Below are 24409 nucleotides of genomic sequence, written 5' to 3'. Positions count from 1 at the left end.
ATGGGTCTGTTCAGGTTTTCACTTTCTTCCTGGTTCAGTTTTGGTAGTTTATACATCTCTAGGAATGCATCCATTTCTTCCAGATTGTCAGATTTGCTGGTGTATTGTCGCTCATAATATGTTCTTATAATTGTTTGTATTTCCTTGGTGTTAGTTGTGCTCTCTCCTCTTTCATTCACGATTTTATTAATTTGGGTCCTTTCTTTTTTCTTTTTGAGAAGTCTGGCCAGGGGTTTATCTATCTTATTAATTCTTTCAAAGAACAAGCTCCTAGTTTTGCTGATTTGTTCTACTATTCTTTTGGTTCTTATTTCATTGATTTTTTGCTCTGATCTTTATTATTTCTCTTCTCCTGCTGGGTTTAGGCTTCCTTTGCTGTTCTTTCTCCAGCTCCTTTAGGTGTAGGGTTAGGTTGTGTACTTGAGACCTTTCTTGCTTCTTTTTTTTTTTATAAATTTTTAAGACATTTATTTATTTGACAGATAGAGATCACAGGTAGGCAGAGAGGCAGGAGAGGTAGGCAGAGAGAGAGAGAGGAGGAAGCAGGCTCCCCGCAGAGCAGAGAGCCCGATGCCGGGCTCGATCCCAGAGCGCTGAGATCATGACCTGAGCCGAAGGCAGAGGCTTAACCCACTGAGCCACCCAGGTGCCCCCCTTTCTTGCTTCTTGAGAAAGGTTTGTATTGCTCTATACTTTCTTCTCAGGAGCACCTTTGCTGTGTCCCAAAGATTTTGAACAGCAGTGTTTTCATTTCTTTTTTTCTTTTTATTTCCATTCAGTCTTTAGTAGGATGTTCTTTAGCCTCCATGTATTTGGGTTCTTTCCAACGTTCCTTTTGTGGTTGAGTTCTAGTTTCAAAACATTGAGGTCTGAAAATATTCAGGGAATGATTATAATATTTTGGCTACTGGTTGAGGCCTGATTTGTGACCTATAGATAGATGTGATCTATTCTGGAGAACGTTCCATGGGCATTAGAGAAAAAAGTGTATTCTGCTTCTTTGGGATGGAATGTTCTGAATATATCTGGGATGTCCATCTGGTCCAGTGTGTCATTTAAAACCCTTATTTCCTTGTTGATCCGAACTTTTCAGTGAGGGGGGTGTTAAAGTCCCCTACTCTTACTGTATTATTGCCGATGTGTTTCTTTGATATTGTTATTCATTGGTTTATATAATTGGCTGCTCCCACGTTAGGGGCATAGATATCTAAAATTGTTAGATCTTCTTGTTGGCTGGACCATGATGTAGCCTCCTTCCTCATCTATTATTTTAGTCTTTGGCTTAAAATCTAATTTATCTGACATAAGAATTGCCACCCCAGCTTTCTTTTGATGTTCATTAGCGTGGTAAATTGTTTTCCACTCCCTCACTTTAAATCTGGAGGAGTCTTTGGTTCTAAAATGAGTTTCTCACAGCAGCATATCGATGAGTCTTGTTTTTTTTTATCCATTCTGATACCCTGTGTCTTTTGACTGGGGCATTCACAGCCCTGTACCCCTGAAGCAAATAATCCCCATTATATGTTAACTTAAAAATAAAATAAAAGAAATAAATATTTACATTCAGGGTAGCTATTGAAAGATATGAATTTAGTGCCATTGTACTTCCTGTAAGGAGACTGTTACTGTAAATTGTCTTGTTCCTTTCTGGTCTGTTACCTCTAGGCTCTCTCTCTGCTTAGAGGACCCCTTTTAAAATTTCCTGTAGGTCTCTTTTGGTGTTTGCAAATTCTTTTAGTCTTTGTTTGTCCCAGATGCTTTTTATGTCTCCTGTTTGCAGTGACAGCCTAGCTTGGTATACTATTCTTGGCAGCATATTTTTCTCGTTTAGTGCTCTGAATATATCATGCCAGTCCTTTCTGGCCTGCCAGGTCTCTGTGGATAGTTTTGTTGCCAATTTAATATTTCTACTGTTGTATGTTACAGACTGCTTGTCCTGAGCTCTGTCACTGAGACTTGTAAGTTTTACTATTAGATGAGAGGGTATGGACCTACTTTTATTGATTTTGAGGAGGGATCTCTGTGCTTCCTGGATTTTGATGCTTGTTCCCTTCGCCAAATTGGGGAAATTCTTTGCTGTAATTTGGTCCAATATACCTTCTGCCCCTCTCTCACTTTCTTTTTCTCCTGGGATCCAAATTATTCTGATATCGTTTCATCTCATGGTATCACTTCTCTCTCGAATTCTCCCCTCATGGTCCAGTAGTTGCTTATCTCCCTTTTTCTCAGCATCTTTTTTCTCCATCATTTGTTCTCCTTTATCACTAATTCTCTCTTCTGCCTCATTAATCCTAGCAGTAAGAGCCTCCATTTTTTATCGCACCTCATTAGTAGCTTTTCTTTAATTTCAACTTGGTTAGATTTTAGTTCTTTTATTTCTCCAGAAAGGGATTTTATATCTTCAGAAAGGGATTCTGTAGTATCATTCATGGTTTTTTCAAGCCCAACTAGCTCCTTGATAATCATTATTCTGAACTCTTTGAAAACAAATAACCAAACAAATAAAACCTATAAGCCTGTGTCCAAAGAAAAAGAAAAAAAAAGAAGCCTTATTAACAAAAAAAAAGATTAAAGGAAACAAAAACAACAACAACAGCAAAACAAACACCATAAGCCTGATTCCAAAGGGGAAAAAAAGACAAAAAGAAAAATTGAAAATAATAGAAAGAACGAAAGCCTGGTCCTATTTCCACCAGAACTGTACTGATTCTTTGGAGCACTCTATGGTCAGCAGACTTGGTACATGCAGGGGGACTGCGTTCATCTTCTGAGGGAGAGATCCACTGTGCTGGCTCACAGTCAGACCTGCCCTAGTAAAGATGCCCCTGACAGGAGCAGGGTAGCAAGGTTTGGTGTAAGCATCTCCCGCCAACACTAGGGGTGCTGTGTTACTCACTGAAGTCTAATCATGTTGGTGACAAGGGGGAAAGTGGTGCCACTCCACGTTCTCATCTAGGGGAGGGTATCCCTTGCCTACCACTGTTCAGGAAGCCCTCATAGAAAAGCAAATAATCTCCATTTTGTGTCCTAGGCCTCCATCAGATCCTTGCCCTCACCCCTTCTATGTGCAAGGCTGTTGGCACACTGGGCTCCAGTGTTCTGCATTTAATCTCTGGCATGTGGCTGGGATTCAAAACTCCATTTTTTTTCCTTCCCCATGTGATTTATTTTCTTTATTTACTTATTTCTTTTTTTTGTTTGTTTGTTTTTGTTTTGGTTTGTTTTTAATTTTTTTAATTCAATTTAGTTAACATATATGTATTATGAATTTCAAGGGTAAAATCAGTAAATCATTCTTGTGTATGACATCCAGGGCTCATTACATCAAGGTCCTCCTTAATGCCCATCACCTAATTACCCCAACTTCCCAACCACCTGACCTCAAGCAACCTTAATTTGTGCTCTGTACTTAAGAGTCTCTTATGGTTTGTCTCTCTCTCTGTTTTTATCTTATTTTTCCTTACCTTCACCACATATGAGAGAAATCACACAGTACTTGTCTTTCTCTGACTGACTTATTTTGCTTAGTATAATAGTTCCATCCACGTCAGTGTAAATGGCACGATTTCATTTCTTTTTGATGGATGAGTAATATTCCATTATATATATATATATATATATATATATATATATATATATATATACTTTTTCTTTATCCATTCATCTGCTGATCTGGGCTCTTTCCATATTTGCACTATTGTGGACATGTTGCTATAAACATTGGAGTACATGTGTCCTTAAAATCACCATGCACCATGTGGAGCATAACAAATAGCATGGAGGACAAGGGGAGTTAGAGAGAAGGGAGTTGGGGGAAATTGGAAGGAGAGGTGAACCATGAGAGACTATGGACTCTGAAAAACAATCTGAGGGGTTTGACGTGGCGGAGGGTGGGAGGTTGAGGGAACCAGGTGGTGGGTATTGGAGAGGGCACGGATTGCATGGAGCACTGGGTGTGGTGCAAAAACAAAGAATACTGTTATGCTGAAAAAATAAATAAATAAATAAATAAATAAATAAATAAATAAATAAATAACTGAAAAAAAAATCACCATGCATGTATCCTTTGACTAAATACCTAGTAAAGGGTGGCTCTATTTTTAACTTCTTGAGAACCTCTGGCTTTTTTCCACAGTGGCTGTACTGCATTCCCACCAAGAGTATAAGAGGGATTCCCTTTCTCTGCATCCTTGCCAACATCTTTTGTTTCCTGAATTGTTAATTATCCCATTCTGACTGGTGTGAGGTGGTATCTCACTGTGGTTTTGATTTGTGTATCCCTAACGAAGAGTGATGTTGAGCATCCTTACATGAGTCTCTGTCATTTTTATGTCTTTCTTGGAGAAATATCTCCACATGTCTTCTGCTCATTTCTTGACAGGATTTCTTGTTTTGGGGATGTTGCGTTTAATAAGTTCTTTATAGATTTTGGATAGTAGTCCTTTATCTGATATGTACTTTGTGAATAATTTCTCCCATTCCATCTGTTGCATTTTAGTTTTGTTTCCTTTGCTGTGCAAAAACTTTTTATCCCAATGAAGTCCTAAGAGTTCATTTATCTTTTTGTTTCCCTTGCCTTTAAAGACATGTCTAGGAAGACATTGTTGTGGCTGAGATCAAAAAGGTTGCTCCCTTTGTTCTCCTCCACAGTTTTGATAAATTCCTAGCTCACATGTAGGTTTTTCATCCATTTTAAGTTTATTGTGGTATTATGGTATGAGGAAGTGGTCCAGTTTCATTCTTCTGCATGTGGCTGTCCAATGTACCTTCGTTGAGACCATTTGTGGAAGAGACTGTCTTTCTTCCATTGGATATTCTTTCTTGCTTTGTCAAAGATTGCTTGGCCATAGAATTGAAGGTCAAAACTCCAAATCCTGGGGTGCCTGAGTGGGTCAGTAGATTAAGGGACTGCCTTTGGCTCAGGCTCAGGTCATGATCCAAGGATTCTGGGATCAAGCCCTGTGAGCCCTGTATCAGTCTCCCTGCTCACCTGGTGTCTGCTTTTCCCTCTGCCTCTGCTTCTCCCCTACCCCACCACACCTCTGCTCATGCATTCTCTCTCTCTCTCTCTCTTTCTCTCTCTCTCTCTCTCAAATAAATAAATAAAATCTTTAAAAACAAAACAAAAAAAACCCTCCAAATCTTAAAGGGCCCATCTCAGTGTGGACTTACTCCCCTGCCCCTGAGGAGGGTCTTCCCATGATGACACTTTAGGGTTTTTAAAAATCTGTTTTGTAGGAGTGTTGTAGGGAAAACACATAAAGTTCCTTGCTCAGTGTCTAGAATGAATTTAGTAAACCCTCACTCAATGCTACCTATTACCAAGCATTATGCACCCAGATCTGTAGAGGAAACCGAGGACTCAGGGAGGCAAACCCGGAGTTATGCCTAGAATTACAACCCAGGCTGTCCCACTTCCAAGCTCTCTCCACAATTGCCCCTCATGTGCTAGGTACAAAGCTGGTACTGATCCAAGCAAGGGAAGGAGTTAGGCTCCAGAGTCCCTGGGCCTTGGCCAGAAAGGGGTGGTAAGTAAGCATAGAAATGGAGGAAAGTTGAGAGGCATGGGTAACGAGGTTACATGCACTTGGGTTTGGACAGGACCCCAGGACTTAGAGGGAAATGGAGAGAACTGTGGCCCCATGGGTTGTGTAATAAATCTCCTGTCACAAGGTCAGCCACAGGAGGAGGTGTAGGAATAACAAGGTAGATGGTGAGGAACAGGGCAGGAGGAAAAGCTGCCTTCCAAAGAACTACTGACAAAAACATCTTGTTTTCCTTTCAGAGTTATGGGCTTGGAGTCAATTTGGGTAAAGAGAATCAGGAATAAAGTGAAGCTGAGATACCTACTTGTCCTCCTCAGATGTGCTTTCATATGCTCTCCATGAGCGGGTCACTGCCCATCCCTCTCCCTACCACTCTTCACCTGGTGAATTCTTTTTTTTTTTTTTAAAGATTTTATTTATTTATTTGACAGATAGAAATCACAAGTAGGCAGAGAGGCAGGCAGAGAGAGAGGAGAAAGCAGGCTCCCCGTGGAGCAGAGAGCCCCACATGGGGCTCGATCCCAGAACGCCGGGATCATGACCTGAGCTGAAGGCAGAGGCCTTAACCCACTGAGCCACCCAGGCGCCCCTCACCTGGAAAATTCTTATTCACACTTCAGGATCCCATTCTTGTTTTTAGCTGTCTCCTTCCTCGGTGGGCCCACCCCCTTATTTATTCTTTCACTACAGACCTTATCATGTTTTCCTGTACTATGTTAGTTCTCTGCCTTTATCTCCCAGAATGTGAACTCAGGAAACATTTGCTGGGTGCGTGAGTGAGTAAATGCGTGACTGAATGAGCATTCTGGGGAGGACCTTGGGAAAGGGATGATTATCCCCTTAGAGAAGGAGAACCTGAGGCTCAGAGAGTATGACTGGCCGGCTTCATATGTCATCAGCGAGCCCTGCATTGGGCCTCCTGAGTGTGAGGACAGTGCTCTGCCTGCAGGCACAGTCAGCCCAGATCACTGAATCATGGAATATGACAAGTGTGGAGAACAATGCAGAGGGAGCTGAGGAAAACAGTTTGGAAACCCTGACTGTAATCCCAGCTGACACTCTCAATGGTGGTTTTCCTCTGGTCACATCACTATAGCTCTCTTTAAGTGTTTCCCTCTCAGAAATGGGATAATAATCAAACCAAACCCACTTCCTGAATATTTGGTAATCTAGACTGTGAAGTTTTTGCGGACAGGATTCATGTCTGCTGTCAGGATTCATGTTTGCTGGCAGCTGTGTCCCGCATATAGCACCTGCCTGGCACAGAGTAGGTGCCCCTGAAATATTTGTTGAATAACAGGGAGAGGAGAAAGTGGGAATGTGCTTAGCCATTATCTCTGTCTGCTGAGAAAGCTTTCGTCCCACAGTTTCCCATTAACATCCTCACAGTTAATGAACTTTAGAACTACAGTCTAAGCCCTGCCCTCACCCTTCACCCTCCCTCCAGGTGGGCAGGGCCATCCTCCCCTGACTGTCTGGGCTGGGATGCTCAGGGAAGGTCAGCAACAGTCAGGGACCGTCAGGGAAAGTCAGCAATCCAGCAGCACCTGCACCATGAGTGTCTCTGTGCTGGATGTCATCAGATTCCTGGGCGGTGTCTCTGGGCTCCTGCAAGTGGCCTCCGTGCTAGGGCTGGTTCTGCTGCTGCTCAAGGCAGCACAGCTGTACCTGTACAGGCAGTGGCTGCTCAGAGCAGTCCAGGAGTTCCCGTCCCCTCCTTCCCACTGGCTCTTCGGGCACATGCATGAGGTAAGAGGGGCTGGAGGGAAGTGGGAAGGCTGGGCATCCAGGGCTTTGGAGCATCATCCTGGTCATCAGATGCATCCCACATAGGTTTCTCGTGTGACTAGCACATGTGCCTTGGGGGAACACCCAGCTTACTGCTCAGATCTTGGCTCCTCATTCCACTCCCAGGAGCTCCCTGCTGGAAGGAAGCCTTTGTTGGTGCCCTCAGGCTGGTCTCACCTTCTTTCCCTAAGTAGATCTGCAGGTTGTAATGCAGTCCTGCCCTGCTGCTTCCTGAGGGCCCATGGGAGAATGAGGCACAAATAAGTCAGCTGCAAGAGAAAGGGAGCAGGGGTTGACAGTAGAGAAGACTGTTGCCCCAAACAACTCCTTAATCCGGTATTTATTAGATACAAGATAACAACTAACAAAGGAACTGAAGACGGCTTATATATTAACAATATGCTTTATAGATAAATAAGAAAGAATAGGAGTTATACATTGATTTCAAATCTTTTAGATAAGCAAGGAGAGTAGGAAATGTATGGTCAAGCAGTATAGAATTTATAGTTGAGCAAGCACATTTAAGGGGATTATCTTGATAACTGATTAACGGTAGGCTGTCTCTGAGGCAGGGGAGTAACATCCAAAAATGAAGCAGGCGGTATTCCACCCTGAGCGGGGCCAGGCATTTCCGGCTGCTTGGCTTCCAATACATAAATCATCCTCTCCCCAGGAGACCTGTTGCTAATGCCTGTTCTTCTTAAGGTAACATTTAAGCATGCTTGCCAGGCTAGTTCAATTTCTCATGGGTTTTATTTTAAACACTACCTTGTTTTGAGAGACGGTTACACTGCACCTTAAGGATGATGGCTGTTCCTTCCTGAGTCTTCCCCTCCTAGCTGAGGAGCCCCAGCTCCTCTCTCAGAACACCCTTCCTGATGCTCCCCTGTCCTGGCCACTCAATCCTATCCTTGAAGCCTAGCCCTGAGCTGCTTGGGAACACAGACATCAGAGGGGTTCACAGCTTATGGAGACCATAGACAGGAATCAGGTGTCAGGTCCCTGGAAAACAGGCTCACCTGCCAGATTGGGGGTCATGTCCGGTGCAAGGAACCAACCAGCTTGGTTTCCCTGAGACTATGAGGTGTTCCAGATTGGTGATTTCAGTGTTAAAACCCTGACAAGTTACTGGCACTCATGAGAGAGAAGTTTTCCAGGATGGGGCAGATAAAGAGTATTGACATTGAGTTGCACCATTAAAAGAATCTGTTTACCTCCTAGTTCTCCTTCCCCAACCACAGTACTGTGGGTTCCTTGGGCTGAGGATGTCACCTCCTTCCAGTACCCAGTTACCAGCACAGAGCTGACCCCAAGAGATGCCTGAGCAGGTTGTGGAATGACAGAGGAAGGAGCAGCTTGCAGCTAGATTGGAGATGGTACTTACTCTCCAGCTCTGTCAGTACTGGTCCTTCAGCAGGGAATCAGCAAGTGGGGGCATGTGAGGAGGGGCTGTCTTGTGGTGTGTGGACTGAACAAGCCTAGCCTGGGGACGTTGCTGAGGAGGCCAAGCGATTTCAGCTGAATGGAGCCAAAGACAGAAACTTCACATCAGCCACAGGGAGACAGTCATAGGCCAGTTTCTTTATGCAAATTGTTGCACTAATGGCTTCCAGATTGCCCATTTGGAGAAAATGCGACCTTTTGTTAGATGCAGTTGTCCCCTTTCTGAGGCAGGATTTGGCCTAAGCAACCACTAAAATTTCCTCCACTGACTCCCATTACATGGATGGTATGGAGACTCTGTAAGCACAGGAGTTCTACTTCCATAACTTCTATTACCCCCAGTGCCCAATCAGCCCTCAGTTTCTGCTGGCCTAATATATTGCAGCCAGTTTTTTTTCCTCCTACAAATCTGAGACTTCATTTATTCGGTACCTCTGTTATTGGCTAAGTCAGGGATTAGATTGCCATGTGCAGTAGGTTAAAGCTAATCTTTCAGGTGACAATTGACAAGTGAGACAGGAAAGCATATGGGCTCTGAGCCAAGCTACCTGGATTCTACCCTAGCTCTGCCACATACTTCAAATACTTGCTCTATCCCTCTGTTTCCTCATCTGTAAACTGGGGATGAAGATGATGATGATGAGTATAGTCCTGTGTCAGTTATACTAATCTCCGAATGTCACCTGGCACAGACCAAAGGTCACAGTTATCCCCTAATTCTAAAAATTATATATAATGGTAATGCCCATAAAGGACAAGCATGTTTGTAGGTTACCAAACCTGCTGTACTAAATAGGGCTGAAACCAGTCAGGAACCATGAAAGGGGAACTCTTGTTTGGAAATCCATGACTGAACAACTTCAACTTTTCCCAGATCCTCCCCTCTGTCTCTTGGAGACCACAGGTCAGCACAGCCCACAGCACCTGACAATTGATTGCCTGTGCTGACCCTTTATTTTCTTTCTACTGTCATTGTATCCCTCTTTGGGATGACCCCAGTGCCCTTGAGGAACCAGGTGAAACAGCTGTCATGGAGCACTTCCCGTGTGAGTGGCCACAGCCTAAAAGCCAGTAGACACTGAGTATCAGCCTACAGAGTTACTACCACTGAAACTATGGGCACCATCTCCTCTACAAGAGTCTGACCTGGCCCTGACCACACCTGCTCAGGAAGAGATGGGTGTCCCAAGCAGTTGTCTGGAAAGCTGACAGACCAGTGGGTGTCAGAGCGACTCAAAGAGAGAGGAAGAGCCAGGCAGAACACCATCTAGTTGCTTGGGGTCCCCAGAGGAACTACTGACACAACCCAGGAGCAGGAGTTTCTGGAAGCCAACTGGCTTGGAGAGCAAGCAATTGGAAAGGAGGCAGGCAGCTGTGCTGAGACAGGATTCCCCAGGAACCCCTGCTGCACGGGTTTGAGGGACCCTGGAGGATGAGGTAACATAGCTTCATGGTAGGAGGCTCCCACGATGCAGTCCCTGCACTGGATCCAAGGGAAAGGGCAGCTGCAGCGATAGACATGACCTGGGAGCACAGAGAAGCCTCTTTAAGTCATTGGACAACACATCTCAGTATAGGGCATGATTGACTTTCCCACCTCTACTCCCACTAGAGCATAAGTTCCATGAATCTGGAATCCCTATCAGAGCCTTGCTCATCAGAAACATTTCCAAACTCCTAATCACTGCCGATATCCAGAACTATCTCCATGTGGCCATCCTACCCTCCACTACCTCTCTAAGCACTGGACCTAAAGAGGAGGCAAGGTTTTATTGATTTGTCTTTCCCTTGGTTACAGCTCCAAAATGGTCAGGAGCTACAAGAGCTTCAGAAAAGGGCAGAGAAATATCCATGCGCCAGTCCTCGCTGGCTATGGGGGAGCAGGGTTAGCCTCGTAGTCTATGACCCAGACTACATGAAGCTGATCCTGGGGCGATCAGGTGAGTGCAAACCCACTTGTCTGTTGGAGTGGTTCTTCCCTCTTGGATACATTCCTGGGGTACTGTGATATTTCAAGAGAGACTGCTGGCTCAGTCATAAATATCTGATCCTCTACCTGCCATTCTTCCAGCCGAAGACCAGCAGAAACCCAAATACAGTTACTCAATTTGAAAGTATAAACATGTGTAAGAAATTACCTCTTTTGCTTTCTCCTTCCTTCTTTCTTTCCTTCCTTCTTTCCTTTCTTTTTTCTTTTCTTTTCTTTTTCCTTCCTTCCTTCCTTCCTTTCTCTTTCTTTCTTTCTTTCTTTCTCTCTTTCATTCTTTTTAAATTTCCTTCCTTCCTTCCCTCCCTCCCTTCTTCCTTCCTTCCTCCCTCCCTTCCCTCTTTCCTCCTTTCTTTCTTTCTCTCTCTCTTTCTTTCTTTCATTCTTAATCTCCTTCCTTCCTTCACTCCTTCCCTTCTTCCTTCTTTCCTTCCATCCTTCCTTCCTTCCGTTTCTCCTCCTTCTTCCTTCCTGCTTTCATTCTCTCCTTTCCACTTTTCATTCTTTCCACCTTTGATTCTTTCCTTCTTTCTTTCTAACTTTCTTCACCACAATGGTGTGATCCCAGAACTCCAGACAATTTCTTATTCATGATGGCTTGCGTGGAACCCCAATCTGTTGCCTGTGCTGCCATGTGGAATGACTGAGCCACCACAGAAAATCAAAAATCAAAAAGAAAACAAAAAAGTAAGAAAACAAACAAACAAACAAACAAACAAACAAAACAAACAAAATCCCACTGGACAAGCTGCTGTCTTGTCACTAGCACAGAGGACAGAAGCTATATTTCTTACTGATTCAACTTCCTACTCCCTAGGACTCTGTGGTGGGACACTCAGTCTGCTTTCCCGAGCCTATAGTAACTATCAGGAAAGACAGAGAGTCCTGGTTGGAAGGCAAGTGGGAGGTGGATTAACACAAATTGCCAGCTGCCAATCATCAGGAAGGGATGGGGGACAATGGTCTAGACCACAGCTACCTCCTGGGGGCAGCCTGTCTTCGTTGGTCACCTCCAGTTTCCTGTAATGCCTTTCTTACTTTCAGACCCAAAGTCTGATGGTTCTTACAGATTCATGGCTCCCTGGATAGGTAAGTATATTTAACAAGGACTATGGTTCACCTTTTGCTTAGGTTGCCAACAAATGTCCATTTGGCCCAGATAAATATGAGGTGACCAGCACCACAGTCACTCCACTCAACTCTGAATTGAGCTTTCTTTCTCTTCTTCAGATAAAAACCTCACCCCTTCCTAATGGTAGGGGAGCTCTCCTGCAGCTCAGTTTCTCCCACATCACTTCTCAGTCCTCTATAATGATCTCAGACTAAATATTTATTGAAGTTCTCCATTAACCAGTGCTGCTCTGTTTCAACCTCGATCTCACAGCTGTGCACCAGGGTTTGGGAAGTCCCCTTCCTGACATGCACTGTCCTTTCCTGCCCTGTCCAAGATGCCCTTCTTCTGACACCCTGGGTACCTCCCCAGTTGTCCCCAGACAACTCTTGAGAGGTTCCTTCCCCCACACACACCCATTGTGGTCCAGGGTATGGTTTGCTCCTGTTGAATGGGCAGACGTGGTTCCAGCACCGGAGAATGCTGACCCCAGCCTTCCACTATGACATCCTGAAGCCCTATGTGGGGCTCATGGCTGACTCTGTCCAAGTGATGCTGGTAAGTTGAACCCCTGCTCACCTGCACACTCACACAGAAAGTCCACTCTCAGACAGCTGTGTCCCTCAGACATCCATTAGACATGGCCTCTGGATTTACCCATTTATACCATACTATGAGAAAGGGCCCCCTGATTATGGATGAGATGGGGAAACACCCAGGCACCATTTTCATCCACTCTTTGCTCACGGCCCATAGTCATGGTGAATAAAGGGTCTCTTCTTGTCCCACTTCCATGTCTTTGACTTGGACAGGAAGAGTAGTCAATGCCCCTAGACAACAGGACAAACTACCCCTGGCAAGCCTGGACAGTAGCAGCTTCAGTGGCAAGGTGGACATCCAGAAATGTCACTCAGGTGGGCTCTGGGCTGTGACTGAAGGCTTCTGATGGGATTTTAGCCACTCCTTTGAGGGAAATGGAGACAAAGTCTCTACCCTCCGGGGCTGGGCCTTGCCATAACATCACCTCTGAGCCTGGCCTTATTTCTCACTCACTGTGCTCAGCTGACCTTTGTTGAATAAGAGGAACTGAAGTCCCTGATATCCCTTCTTCAGAAACCCCAGTCTTAGTTCCTTGATCTTTCCTTTGCCTTGACCCCTGCTCCCTAAATTGGGACTTCATCTGTTTTTCATGTGAACATCAACCCTAAGACACAAAATGTTGCCCCTTAGTTCCCTGAGAAACAATGTTTTCTGTTCTGCTAAAAGGTGGTTACCACCAAACTTCTTTCTAAGTCAGATGGTAAGAGATCATGATTAATTAAAAAACAATTAACTAACTTCTCAGACTACATTCTGAGAAAATACTCACCATATTACAAACACATGTCTATATGGTCCTAAACTGATGAAACACAATTGCATTAGAAAGTGAGGGCATCCCATCAGAATATTTGGAGAGGCAGATAGAGCCTCTAGCCTTGTCAGCATGGGCCTTCTGGAGGAGTAACGAAAGATATATGTGTCCCTCTGCCACAGGGCAAATGGGAGGAGCTCCTCAGCCAGAACTCATCTCTGGAGATCTTTGGGCACATCTCCTTGATGACGTTGGACACCATTATGAAGTGTGCCTTCAGCTACCAGGGCAACAAACAGGCAGACAGGTCAGTGAAATCCTTAGTTGCAGGGTCCTATTCTTACCAACTGGGATGGACTATCTGAAAGGCAGTTAGCACAGCTTGGATATTTACCAGTCCAAAGAGTCACATTCTGCAGAGAGCCCCAGGCCACAGTCAGATTAAGCCCATGCCAAGCCTTCATTAGGTACAGACCCTGCTCCCTGCTCCAGGAAGAAACCTGGATGCCCCTGACCCTCATAAAGGGCTAAGAGTCTCGAGGGTATAAGAACGACATGACAAATGCCTAGAGTTGTCTGTCCCGTTGATTGAGGAATGCTCCATACACAGGCCCACCACACTCCAGGTGAAATGCCTCCATCCATCCAGTCCATTCTGCATCCTCCCTTTTCAGGTACTCCCAGTCCTACCTTCAAGCCATTCGGGACCTGAACAACCTGGTGTTTTCCCGGATAAGGAATGTTTTCTACCAGAAAGACATCATCTACAGGCTGACCCCTGAAGGCCGCTGGAACCACCGGGCCTGCCAGCTTGCCCATCAACACACAGGTTGTATCTGCCCTCTGGGAAGCTCCCCTCCTTCACCAGGCACATCCCAAAGGGACTGGCCTTGACCCTCAAGCTGAGTCCTGCCCCTGGCTTCCCTTCAAAGACCTGGGAAACACCCACCCAGGTACTCCTCTGGTGCAGGGCTTAGGGTGCCAGGTGTTATGCAAGCAGCTACATGTGTCACCCCATGGGTGAAGGCTGAATGAGAGCCCCTGCCAGCAGCATTCAAGCAGAACCTCTTGGGCTGTGCTGCTGAGGGGAGTGATAACCAGCAAGCACCTGGTGCTAGAGCTCGCACCCCAACAAACACACCCACTCCCACACTCCTCCTGATCCACCTGGCACCCTGACTGGGGTACTGTGAGTGTCTGTGTCTGGGCACCCAGAGTGTTCAGCTCTGCCTGGGAACACTGTTCTGGACAGACCGAGTGATCAAGCTGAGGAAGGTTTGGCTGCAAGAGGAGGGAAACCTGGAGAAGGTCAGGAGCAAGAGGCACTTGGACTTCCTAGACATCCTCCTCTTTGCCCAAGTGAGTGTGACAGGGAAGGCCTGAGGCTTTGCCTACAAGTGCGGAGGAGGGGGTCAAACTCAAACCCTGCCCTCTCTCCATGTCTTCCCAGATGGAGAACAAGATCAGCTTTTCTGATAAGGACCTCCGTGCGGAAGTGGACACCTTCATGTTTGAGGGCCATGACACCACAGCCAGTGGCATCTCCTGGATCCTCTATGCTTTGGCCACACATCCAGAGCATCAGCAGAAATGCCGGGAGGAGATCCAGAGCCTCCTGGGGGATGGTGCCTCCATTACCTGGTGAGTGCTCATGAGACGGGAGGCCTTGTCTCCTCAAGTAGAGAATTCCCTGGTTGCCAGGACCTTGCCTGCCCTTCAGGATAGCTTTGTTTAAACAGCTTAACAATAACCCACAACCTTCGGACCAACTAGGATAGCTTTGTTTTAGGGACCACCTGGACCAGATGCCATACACCACCATGTGCATCAAGGAGGCACTGCGACTCTATCCACCAGTTCCAGGTGTTAGCAGAGAGCTCAGCAAGCCCATCACCTTCCCTGATGGACGCTCCTTACCCAAAGGTGTGAACTTCCCCACTCTCCCTCCATAAACACTCAACAGGATCGTGTGCGAGGTCAGAAATCCACATGTTCTGGGCAGTTGGTGCATGTCTTTCAGAGTCATTTCTCCCTCAAGAAAACCAGTATTTCCTGTTGTTTAGATGATGTATATAGCATGATTCCCACAGAGTTTAATCCAAGAAACAAATACATGACAGCCTCTGAATGTAGCTTTGGGTTTTGACCTAATATTATGGTACTATGAGATTTGAGTGCCTGAGAGACCATCAGACAGAGCAGGGAGATAGGCGGTCTTTCCTTATAGGGTCTATGCTAATGAGAAAGATCAGAGAATTCACCATCATGGCTCAGATGGTCCACTCTCCAGGGAGCCCTCAGGAGGATGGCAGAGAGTAGTGATGACCAGATCTGATATTTCTGCCATGGCTGGAAGCCACTGCTCGGCTCCCCTCTACTCTGAATCCCAGCCCTGCCACATCCTAGCTGGGTGGTCAGAGACAAGTTGCTCAGCCTCTCTGAGGCTCATGTCCCTCATGGAACAATGGAGATGTGAGCCTTCACTGGAGGGTTGTTGTGAGTATGGACGTGTTCATGGATATTCCCCAAGGGCTCATGGATGGTACTTGATGTGAGTTGTCCCTTGAGTTGCTCCAAAAAGTAAGCCTGCAGTTCTTCCCTGCTCTTCAGCCTGGTCATGGTTAATCTACCAACCTGTGCACACATGCATACCTGTTGTGCTATGTCTGTCCCACCTCTCCTGCAATGCTGTCATTCCATTCACAGTGATAAGAAAGGCTCTCACGATGGCTGCCAAATTGTGTGTGGATGCACCTGGGCTCCACAGGCATGTGTATCAGTCTTCTTTCTTCTGCCCCACAGGATTCTTAGTCTTGCTCTCCTTTTATGCCCTTCACCACAACCCAAAGGTGTGGCCAAACCCAGAGGTATGATGACCTTGGGAGGAGGAGGTGGGATGACCTCTCCAGACCAAACCCTCTTCCTGTCCCACCTCTGGGTGTGCTGTCCCTTGGATGATTGGAAGGAAGGGCTTGACCACACCTGTCCTGGCCCTGGTGCTCCCTCTGCAGGTGTTTGACCCGTCCCGGTTTGCACCAGATTCCTCTCAACACAGCCATGCTTTCCTGCCTTTCTCAGGAGGATCAAGGTGAGGCACTTGTACCAGGACAGGAGGAGGGGTGGCTGAGGCTTGTGACCTGCTATATTTATGCGGGTTTCTGTAGATATGCCCTGTCATGTTGGAGTGTTGGGAGAGAGGTGTGCGTCTCTATGCAAAGAAAGTTGGTAATCATTGAATGCCATGGAGACTTTGAACCATTGCTCTTACCCAATCTCCAGCCACAATTCAGTGTCAGTGGGTGTTCCATAGCTCAGGGTATTCTTGTGAGTTCTTCATTTTATGAGTATGACTCTACAGAATTAGATTTTCTCACATGTAATTTCCAAGTGTTGTCGATATCAAAGTCAGGAGTGAATCAAAAGATTTCTTTTGCACGCATTCTCAAACCAGGCTTTTCTACTCAACTCCCCATTCTGCCTCCACTCTGCACCATTGACTACATTGCATGTGTTTCCATACTCAGCTTCCTGCATGCCTCAAATATTTCAGCCATACACAGGAAATGTTCCTACTGTCTCTTCGGGGCTTCATAAGGTACTTGACTAATCTGTGTTGTTGCTGTATTTTCACCAACCAAATGAATTATTGACTCTATGGTACTGGTCATGTACACTTGACAATTTTCCCAGTTGTCCAAACATTACATATGATCTGGGCTCTACATACCTTAATATTGCATTTAGAGTCCAATCAATCAAATGGGCAATTATTTTAAAAGGAGTACATTAAATTGCTTTTGGGAGAAAATCCAGTTTGTTGTATATATACGACATGTGACATTTGAAGGTTACTTGGTGTGTAAAATGTAAAGCACACATGAGGTGGCTGTTCAGTGGGATGACTATTTTCCAGAGTGGCTGCTGTGAAATCCTCCAGTGCTGCTGAGAGTGTACTATAAATAGTAACTGCAGGAAACTTTGTAAGCAGTTCCTAGAAAAATGTTATTTTCCAAATACAGAAATCTGTCAATCCTTCACATACAGAGTGAACCCAATTTCACACAACATCTTTAAGCAAATTGTGCTTCCAGATACTGGCTCCAGGATTTGTTTCTCCCTGGGATTGAGTCCTTCCTCCTAGACATTGGTGCAAGTCATGTGGCTGCCAGTAGAGAGAGGAGAGGGGTAGACAGCTCAGGTCCTAGCTCAGAATTAATGGTTACTCATATTTTATTCCATTCAAGGTGGGTTTTTTCAGTTCAGGTGACATCATTCAGGTTTTTTTTTAAATTTTATTTATTTATTTATTTTAAAGATTTTATTTATTTATTTGAGAGAGAGACAGTGAGAGAGAGCATGAGCGAGGAGAAGGTCAGAGGGAGAAGCAGACTCCCCATGGAGTTGGGAGCCCGATGTGGGACTCGATCCCGGGACCCGGGGATCATGACCTGAGCCGAAGGCAGTCGTCCAACCAACTGAGCCACCCAGGCGTCCCACATCATTCAGTTTTAAGGCTGCCTATTAAGTCTGTCTCTGTGTGCCAAATCCTCTGCTATGAGATGGCATTGTGCCCTTGCCTCAGGAGTTCACAGTCAAGAAATTAATGCCTTCACTCAAAAGAGACTTCCTTCCTTCCTTCCTTCCTTCCTTCCTTCCTTCCTTCCTTCCTTCCTCTTTCTTCCTTCTTTCTTTCTGCTTTCCTTCCTTCCTTCTTTCTTTCTTCTTTTTCCCTTCTTTCCTTACTTCCTTCCACCCTCTCTCCTTCCCTCCCTTTCTCCCTTCCTTCCTTCCTTCCTTCCTTCCTTCCTTCCTTCCTTTTCATTAACTCACTCATTTAATAATTGACCCAACTGTAGGAAACTCTATGTTCCTGGCACTGTCTGACTCTGGAAAGTGATGTGTCCTTGTGTAAAGTATTAGGGTGATGTTAGGGTCCAGGAGTGAAGAGGCACAGTGGGCAGAGGTGGGGGTGAGGGCAGGCTGGCATTGCCCTTAGCCTTGAGCATGTGACAGGCAGAGGTGGAGGGAGAGCATTCTCTGGGATCTCCTCAGCAGGAGCTGAGCTGGGAAGAGGAGGAGTTGAACAGGTGAAAAGTGAGTGAGCCAACAACTGAGAGAGGACTTTGATGTCAGCTGAGGCATGTGGACATGTTGTACCTGTGATGGAGGGCATGGGAGGCTCTGAGCCTGGCTGGGGCTTCAGGAGAGGAAGTGGAGGCAGCAGACAGAAAAGTCTGGGTGAGGAGGTAGAGGGATGGCAAGCAGAGACATTTCTGCAGTAGAATTGGAAGACTACAGTAGCTGGTTAACTGAGGGGCCGAGGGGGAGTCAGGAGTCTGGACACAACCTGTCAAGCAGATGGTGCAGCAGGTTGAGAGTCACTAAGGCTCTGCCCCTGCAGAATATTCTCTGTGCCATTCTGAATTCCTTACCCAACTCTGCCTTGTCCTTTGAGGATCTGGACCCCTGTGTGCCCCAGATGGTTAGGGCCTGAAGGATGGCCCAGCCCACCCACTATGGTGCCCTGTCCTGCTCTGCATTGTGAAACCAGAAATGGCATGTGCAGAGAGTGAACAACTTAATAATTAACTGTTTTACTGATCACTTGACTTGGCCCTGAGGCTCAAGGTGCTGACCTTCTTGTAACAGGATTTTAGGCCTACTGAGAGCACAGATAGGAGTAGGAGCTAATCCTGGAAGAGTGTAGGCTTTGTCAATGGTCAAGGATAGAGTGTGAAATGAGCAAGGGTACGTACATGTAGAGATGTGCGTGTGTCTTGAGGAAAATGGATCTAGGCTGGGCCCATGCAGGAGGGCCCTGAAAGTGCTGTTCCTGGCAGGGTGTTTGATGCCACTTCTTATTTCCTTTTCCCTCCCTAACCCAGGAACTGCATCGGGAAGAGGTTTGCCATGAACGAGATGAAGGTGGCAGTGGCCCTGACCCTGCTCCGTTTTGAGCTGGCCCCAGATCCTTTCAGGGTCCCTGTTCCCACTCCAAGAATTGTGCTGATGTCCAAGAATGGGATCCACCTGCATCTCAGGAAGCTCCTCTAACCCTTGTGGGGACAAGGATGAGCCCCAAGGGCCTCCTGCCTGCCATCATGTCTTCCTGTCAGTTTCTCCTGTCTGCTGTCTTCTGCGCACTTCCTGCTTTCACTCTGCCCACTGCCAGCCTCCTGCTCTCCTCCTCTTGTGCATCAGACTGTCTGCCCTTCTCCTTCGCACCCTTTCCCAAGATTTCTACCTGTTTGCCTGTTACCTTTCTTTTACCCGGTTGTAGCTCTGACTATCCATGTAAGTCATGCTGTCTGCTCTCTCCCTGTTGCTGTTCCTGTCTGCCTGGTTGTGTGTTCCTTGCTGCTTAACTGCATTAAATAGGCTTGGTTCCTTAAAAGAGCACAAGCTGATGATCTTGTAGCTTAGGAGATCAGAAATATGAAATGGGTCTCCCTGGCAAAACAAAGGTATTACAGAACCTCTAAGGGAGAGTCTCTTCTCTTGCATTTTCTACCTTCTAAATGTCTGCTCTTCAGGCTATTCACTGAGAGGATTAGGCCTCCCCATTTATCAAGGAAATATGCTGTTCTTAAATGCAATTGATTACAGATGCTAACAGTATCCATGAAATTTTTGGTGCAACATCTAGACTTTTGTTTAATTGAATAATGGGGACTCCAGCCAATCCAAGTTTGACACATAACACTACTCATCGCAGTCTACCATTTGTCCTCTTATCATTCACACATTCCATTAAACCATACTTAATCTGAAAATTAAGTATAATAAAGTCACACGTCTACCAACTAACCTTCATCTGATTGAATGCGTGTTGATCCTTTTCCCCAATCACAAAGCAAAGTCATTGGAGGGTATTCTCTCTTCTCCCTGAAATCCTGTGACCTACATGCTATGATACAAAGTTAACTATTAGTACCACATGTCTGGTTTCTGTGCACAATATAAGACAAGAAAGAAAAATCTGACACCCATGTGCACACATGCATAATGATATTCATAACAAAGCAGGAAAATGCTAGAAATAATTATCCTCTTTATTTCTATAACCTAGGACATGGCCATCCTTAGCATTTATAACTGCCTTCTTCCACTACCCATTTGGTTGTTTGCCCTGTGAAAGCACCTCAACTGGTTGTGCTTTTTGCCTGGTGCCATGACCCAGACCCTCACTCTTTTTTTTTTTAAATCATTTTTTAAAATTTATTTTCAGCATAACAGTATTCATTGTTTTTGTACCACACCCAGTGCTCCATGCAGTCCGTGCCCTCTCTAATACCCACCACCCGGTTCCCCCAACCTCGCACCCCCCCACCTCTTCAAACCCTTCAGATTGTTTTTCAGACCCTCACTCTTAAAGTTTCTGGGCCATTACTGTCTTGCCTGAATTGGGCTGTGGCATTTTTACCATTTACTTTCATGACAGGGCAAGGTAGTTCTATGAGATGCCCATCTGTTTCCTCCATTTTTTCTCACCTTCATGGTAAGGAAACTGGCAATTTCCCCCTTGGTAATCAGTCCAGTACAGTCACTGCTTTTGAGTTAGACCCATGTGGAGCCCAAAGTGTCCAGAGTTATCGTCATGTAGTCATTCTTGTGTCTCCTGGTGGAACCACTCCTACTTTTGGAGGTGAGATCACTAGGACAACATAACATAAGGTTGCAGTGATAAGTATTCCAAGTTTTGCTGATCAAATCACTGGGGGTAAAAATGAGTGGTTCTTCTCCTATTTCCACCCTTTCAGTCCTGGGTGGGAGAGTCCTGGCTATGAGAGACACAGCACCATAAATTGGACATTGATTTAAAGCAGATGCAGAGACTGTCTTTTTTCCACTGTATATTTTTTCCTGTTTTGTCGAAGATTATTTGACCATAGAGTTGAGGGTCCATATCTGGGCTCTCTACTCTGTTCCACTGTGTGGAATGTGTCTGTTTTTATGCCAGTACCATGCTGTCTTGGTGATCACAGCTTTGTAGTAAAGCTTGAAATCAGGTAACGTGATGCCCCCAGTTTTATTTTTGTTTTTCAACATTTCCTTAGCGATTCGGGGTCTCTTCTGGTTCCATACAAATTTCTGGATTATTTGCTCCAGCTCTTTGAAAAATACCGGTGGAATTTTGATCGGAATAGCATTAAAAGTATAGATTGCTCTAGGCAGTATAGACATTGTAACAATGTTTATTCTTCCGATCCAAGAGCATGGAATGGTCTTCCATCTTTTTGTGTCTTCTTCAATTTCTTTTATGAGTGTTCTGTAGTTCCTCGAGCACAGATCCTTTACCTCTTCGGTTAGGTTTATTACCAGGTATCTTATGGTTCTTGGTGCTATAGTAAATGGAATCGATTCTCTAATTTCCCTTTCTGTATTTTCATTGTTAGTGTTTAAGAAAGCCACTGATTTCTGTACATTGACTTTGTATCCTGCCACGTTACTGAATTGCTGTATGAATTCTAGTAGCTTGGGGGTGGAGTCTTTTGGGATTTCCATATAAAGAATCATGTCATCTGCAAAGAGAGAGAGTTTGACTTCTTCATTGCCAATTTGGATACCTTTTATTTCTCTTTGTTGTCTGATTGCTGTTGCTAGGACTTCTAATACTATGTTGAACAAGAGTGGTGAGAGTGGGCATCCTTGTCGTGTTCCTGATCTCAACGGGAAGGCTGCAAGCTTTTTCCCATTGAGGATGATATTTGCTGTGGGTCTTTCATAGGTAGATTTTATGAAGTTCAGGAATGTTCCCTCTATCCCTATACTTTGAAGCATTTTAATCAGGAATGGATAAAGAACTCCTCTAACTCAACACACACAAAACAGACAATCATATCAAAAAATGGGCAGAAGATATGAGCAGACACTTCTCCAATGAAGACATACAAATGGCTATCAGACACATGAAAAAATGTTCATCATCACTAGCCATCAGGGAGATTCAAATTAAAACCACATTGAGATACCACCTTACACCACTTAGAATGGCCAAAATTAGCAAGACAGGAAACAACATGTGTTGGAGGGGATGTGGAGAAAGGGGAACTCTCTTACACTGTTGGTGGGAATGCAAGTTGGTGCAGCTTTTTTGTAGAACAGTGTGGAGATTCCTCAAGAAATTAAAAATAGAGCTTCCCTATGACCCTGCCATTGCACTACTGGGTATTTACCCCAAAGATACAGATGTAGTGAAAAGAAGGGCCATCTGTACCCCAATGTTTATAGCAGCAATGGCCACGGTCGCCAAACTGTGGAAAGAACCAAGATGCCCTTCAACGGACGAATGGATAAGGAAGATGTGGTCCATATACACTATGGAGTATTATGCCTCCATCAGAAAGGATGAATACCCAACTTTTGTAGCAACATGGACGGGACTGGAAGAGATTATACTGAGTGAAATAAGTCAATCAGAGAGAGTCAATTATCATATGGTGTCACTTATTTGTGGAGCATAACAAATAGCATGGAGGACATGGGGAGTTAGGAGAAGGGAGTTGAGGGAAATTGGAAGGGGAGATGAACCATGAGAGACTATGGACTCTGAAAAACAATCTGAGGGGTCTGAAGGGGTGGGGAGTGGGAGGTTGGGGGAACCAGGTGGTGGGTATTGGAGAGGGCATGGATTGCATGGAGCACTGGGTATGGTGCAAAAACAATGAATACTGTTACGCTGAAAATAAATTAAAAAAAAAAATAAAGCAGATCAGCTTCCTGGAGAGCCTTCCTTCAAGCCTGCTAGTTATTGCCATCTAGCTGGTACTGTATACTCAAACCTATCCTGAGGCTATTTCTCTGGTTCTGGAATGCCTAGCTGGAATAGATATCCTCCCCAACTGGCAAAGAAGACTCCGTAGAATATAGGGGTTTGATGAATCCAGTTTCATGGGGCTCTTCCCATATGTCCCCATTCCAGATTCTCAGTGTTCTCATTGTAACAGAAGATACCCTGGAAGATATGGAATTCTTTGCTGATAATTCAGACACTGGCATGATGATATCTAGGTTTAGTTTCAGAATCTGGGTCCTGGCTAAAGCTTGTTGCTACAGGTCAGAGTGATCTTCAGTGCAGACATAGCTTTCAGGTTATTTATTTATTTATGTCTGAGAATTTGAATCCTCCACATTGTTCTTCCCTTTTTGCACTTTCTCCAGTACAACATGGATATCCAGTGAATCTTGTTATGTATGCTCCTTAGTATCACTAACATGTTTTAAGGCATCCAATACTTGGTCACCAGAACCTTGCCTTTTGCAAGACTTTGATTACCAGCAACCACTGGTGAAGTCTTGTGTATTGCAACATCAGACCCTGGGCTACCAGTGTGCCCTTTACCATTGGGAATAGAGTCGTCCGTCCCTTTCCAAATAATCCTATTAGAGAACCAATTCATGAAACCCAGAACCAAGTCAGAAAACTTGTTAAGATTCTATTTCTCTAGAGTCATTCTTGGTAACAAATTTATATTAGTCAGAGTACTACCAGAAAAAAGAAACCAGTGGAATAGATAGCTGCCTGTCCAGCAAGAAAACAACAGACCCAGAAGGACAGTGTGTCTGAGCCTAACTTGCTGTCCTTCCAGTAGCTTTTCCGTGTTCCCCATGTCTTCACACTGATCAGCTTAACTTAAAAGACCTTAACTAAAAGACCAAATTCTAGTCAATGGGATGCCTGACTGAGCAAAGACACAGCAGAGAAGGGAAGGTCAGGGAAAGATTGTGGTCAGTCAGCACCAGAAGACAGGGATAGGAAGGGCAGGGAAGGTAGATGCCCACTCACCAATCCACTGGTGGAAACCCACTCAAAAATCCACATTGGGCATCATGGGATTTATAAGGGAAAGATGATCATGTCATGCACAGACTGTGAAATTCCCAGAGGAGGCTTCTGGATAAATAGGACATGCATGGACCTTAGCTCCCCAAACTTTTGATGCAGACACTAGGACTGCTTTCCACATGGTGTCTGAGCCCTTTACTCACAAGGAGAGCCCTACATTCTCCCACCAATGCTGACCCTGTCAGTTGTGGAAAAAAAAAAAACTTAGGGAAGTCAGGCTCATAGATATTCAGGAATCCAAGGGACTGTCCAAACCCAAGTGCATGGGCATAGGATAACTGGTGAGCCCAGGATACAACTTTGTCCAAGTTCTCTGTCTACTGCATCAGAAATA

At 45.1% G+C, this 24409-nt stretch overlaps 1 protein-coding gene across 4 annotated transcripts; it reads left to right on the top strand.

Moving 5' to 3' along the window:
- The first annotated feature begins 7025 nt into the window (after positions 1-7025).
- On the top strand, positions 7026-19503 carry LOC125097015 (cytochrome P450 4A11-like). Of its 4 annotated transcripts, none has more exons than XM_047724329.1 (12): positions 7026-7295; positions 10576-10717; positions 11809-11853; positions 12306-12433; positions 13412-13536; positions 13904-14058; positions 14482-14588; positions 14680-14870; positions 15002-15152; positions 16079-16096; positions 16241-16317; positions 19115-19503. In XM_047724329.1, the coding sequence occupies exons 1-12, from the start codon at positions 7032-7034 to the stop codon at positions 19281-19283; spliced, it is 1572 nt and encodes a 523-aa protein (XP_047580285.1). In that variant the 5' UTR covers positions 7026-7031; the 3' UTR covers positions 19284-19503. The 4 variants fall into 4 exon arrangements, 3 of the variants coding, with proteins under 3 accessions (XP_047580285.1, XP_047580286.1, XP_047580284.1); XM_047724328.1 differs by having other exon boundaries at positions 7035-7295; positions 15019-15152; positions 16032-16096; XR_007126457.1 differs by lacking the exon at positions 19115-19503 and having other exon boundaries at positions 7027-7295; positions 16032-16096; positions 16241-16299.
- Positions 19504-24409: the final 4906 nt, after the last annotated feature.

Source organism: Lutra lutra, chromosome 4 (genome assembly GCF_902655055.1).
Source record: "Lutra lutra chromosome 4, mLutLut1.2, whole genome shotgun sequence".
NCBI classification, from domain to species: Eukaryota; Metazoa; Chordata; class Mammalia; order Carnivora; family Mustelidae; genus Lutra; species Lutra lutra.
Note: the sequence above shows the minus strand (reverse complement) of the source record. Positions and strands in the feature narration are given on the sequence as shown.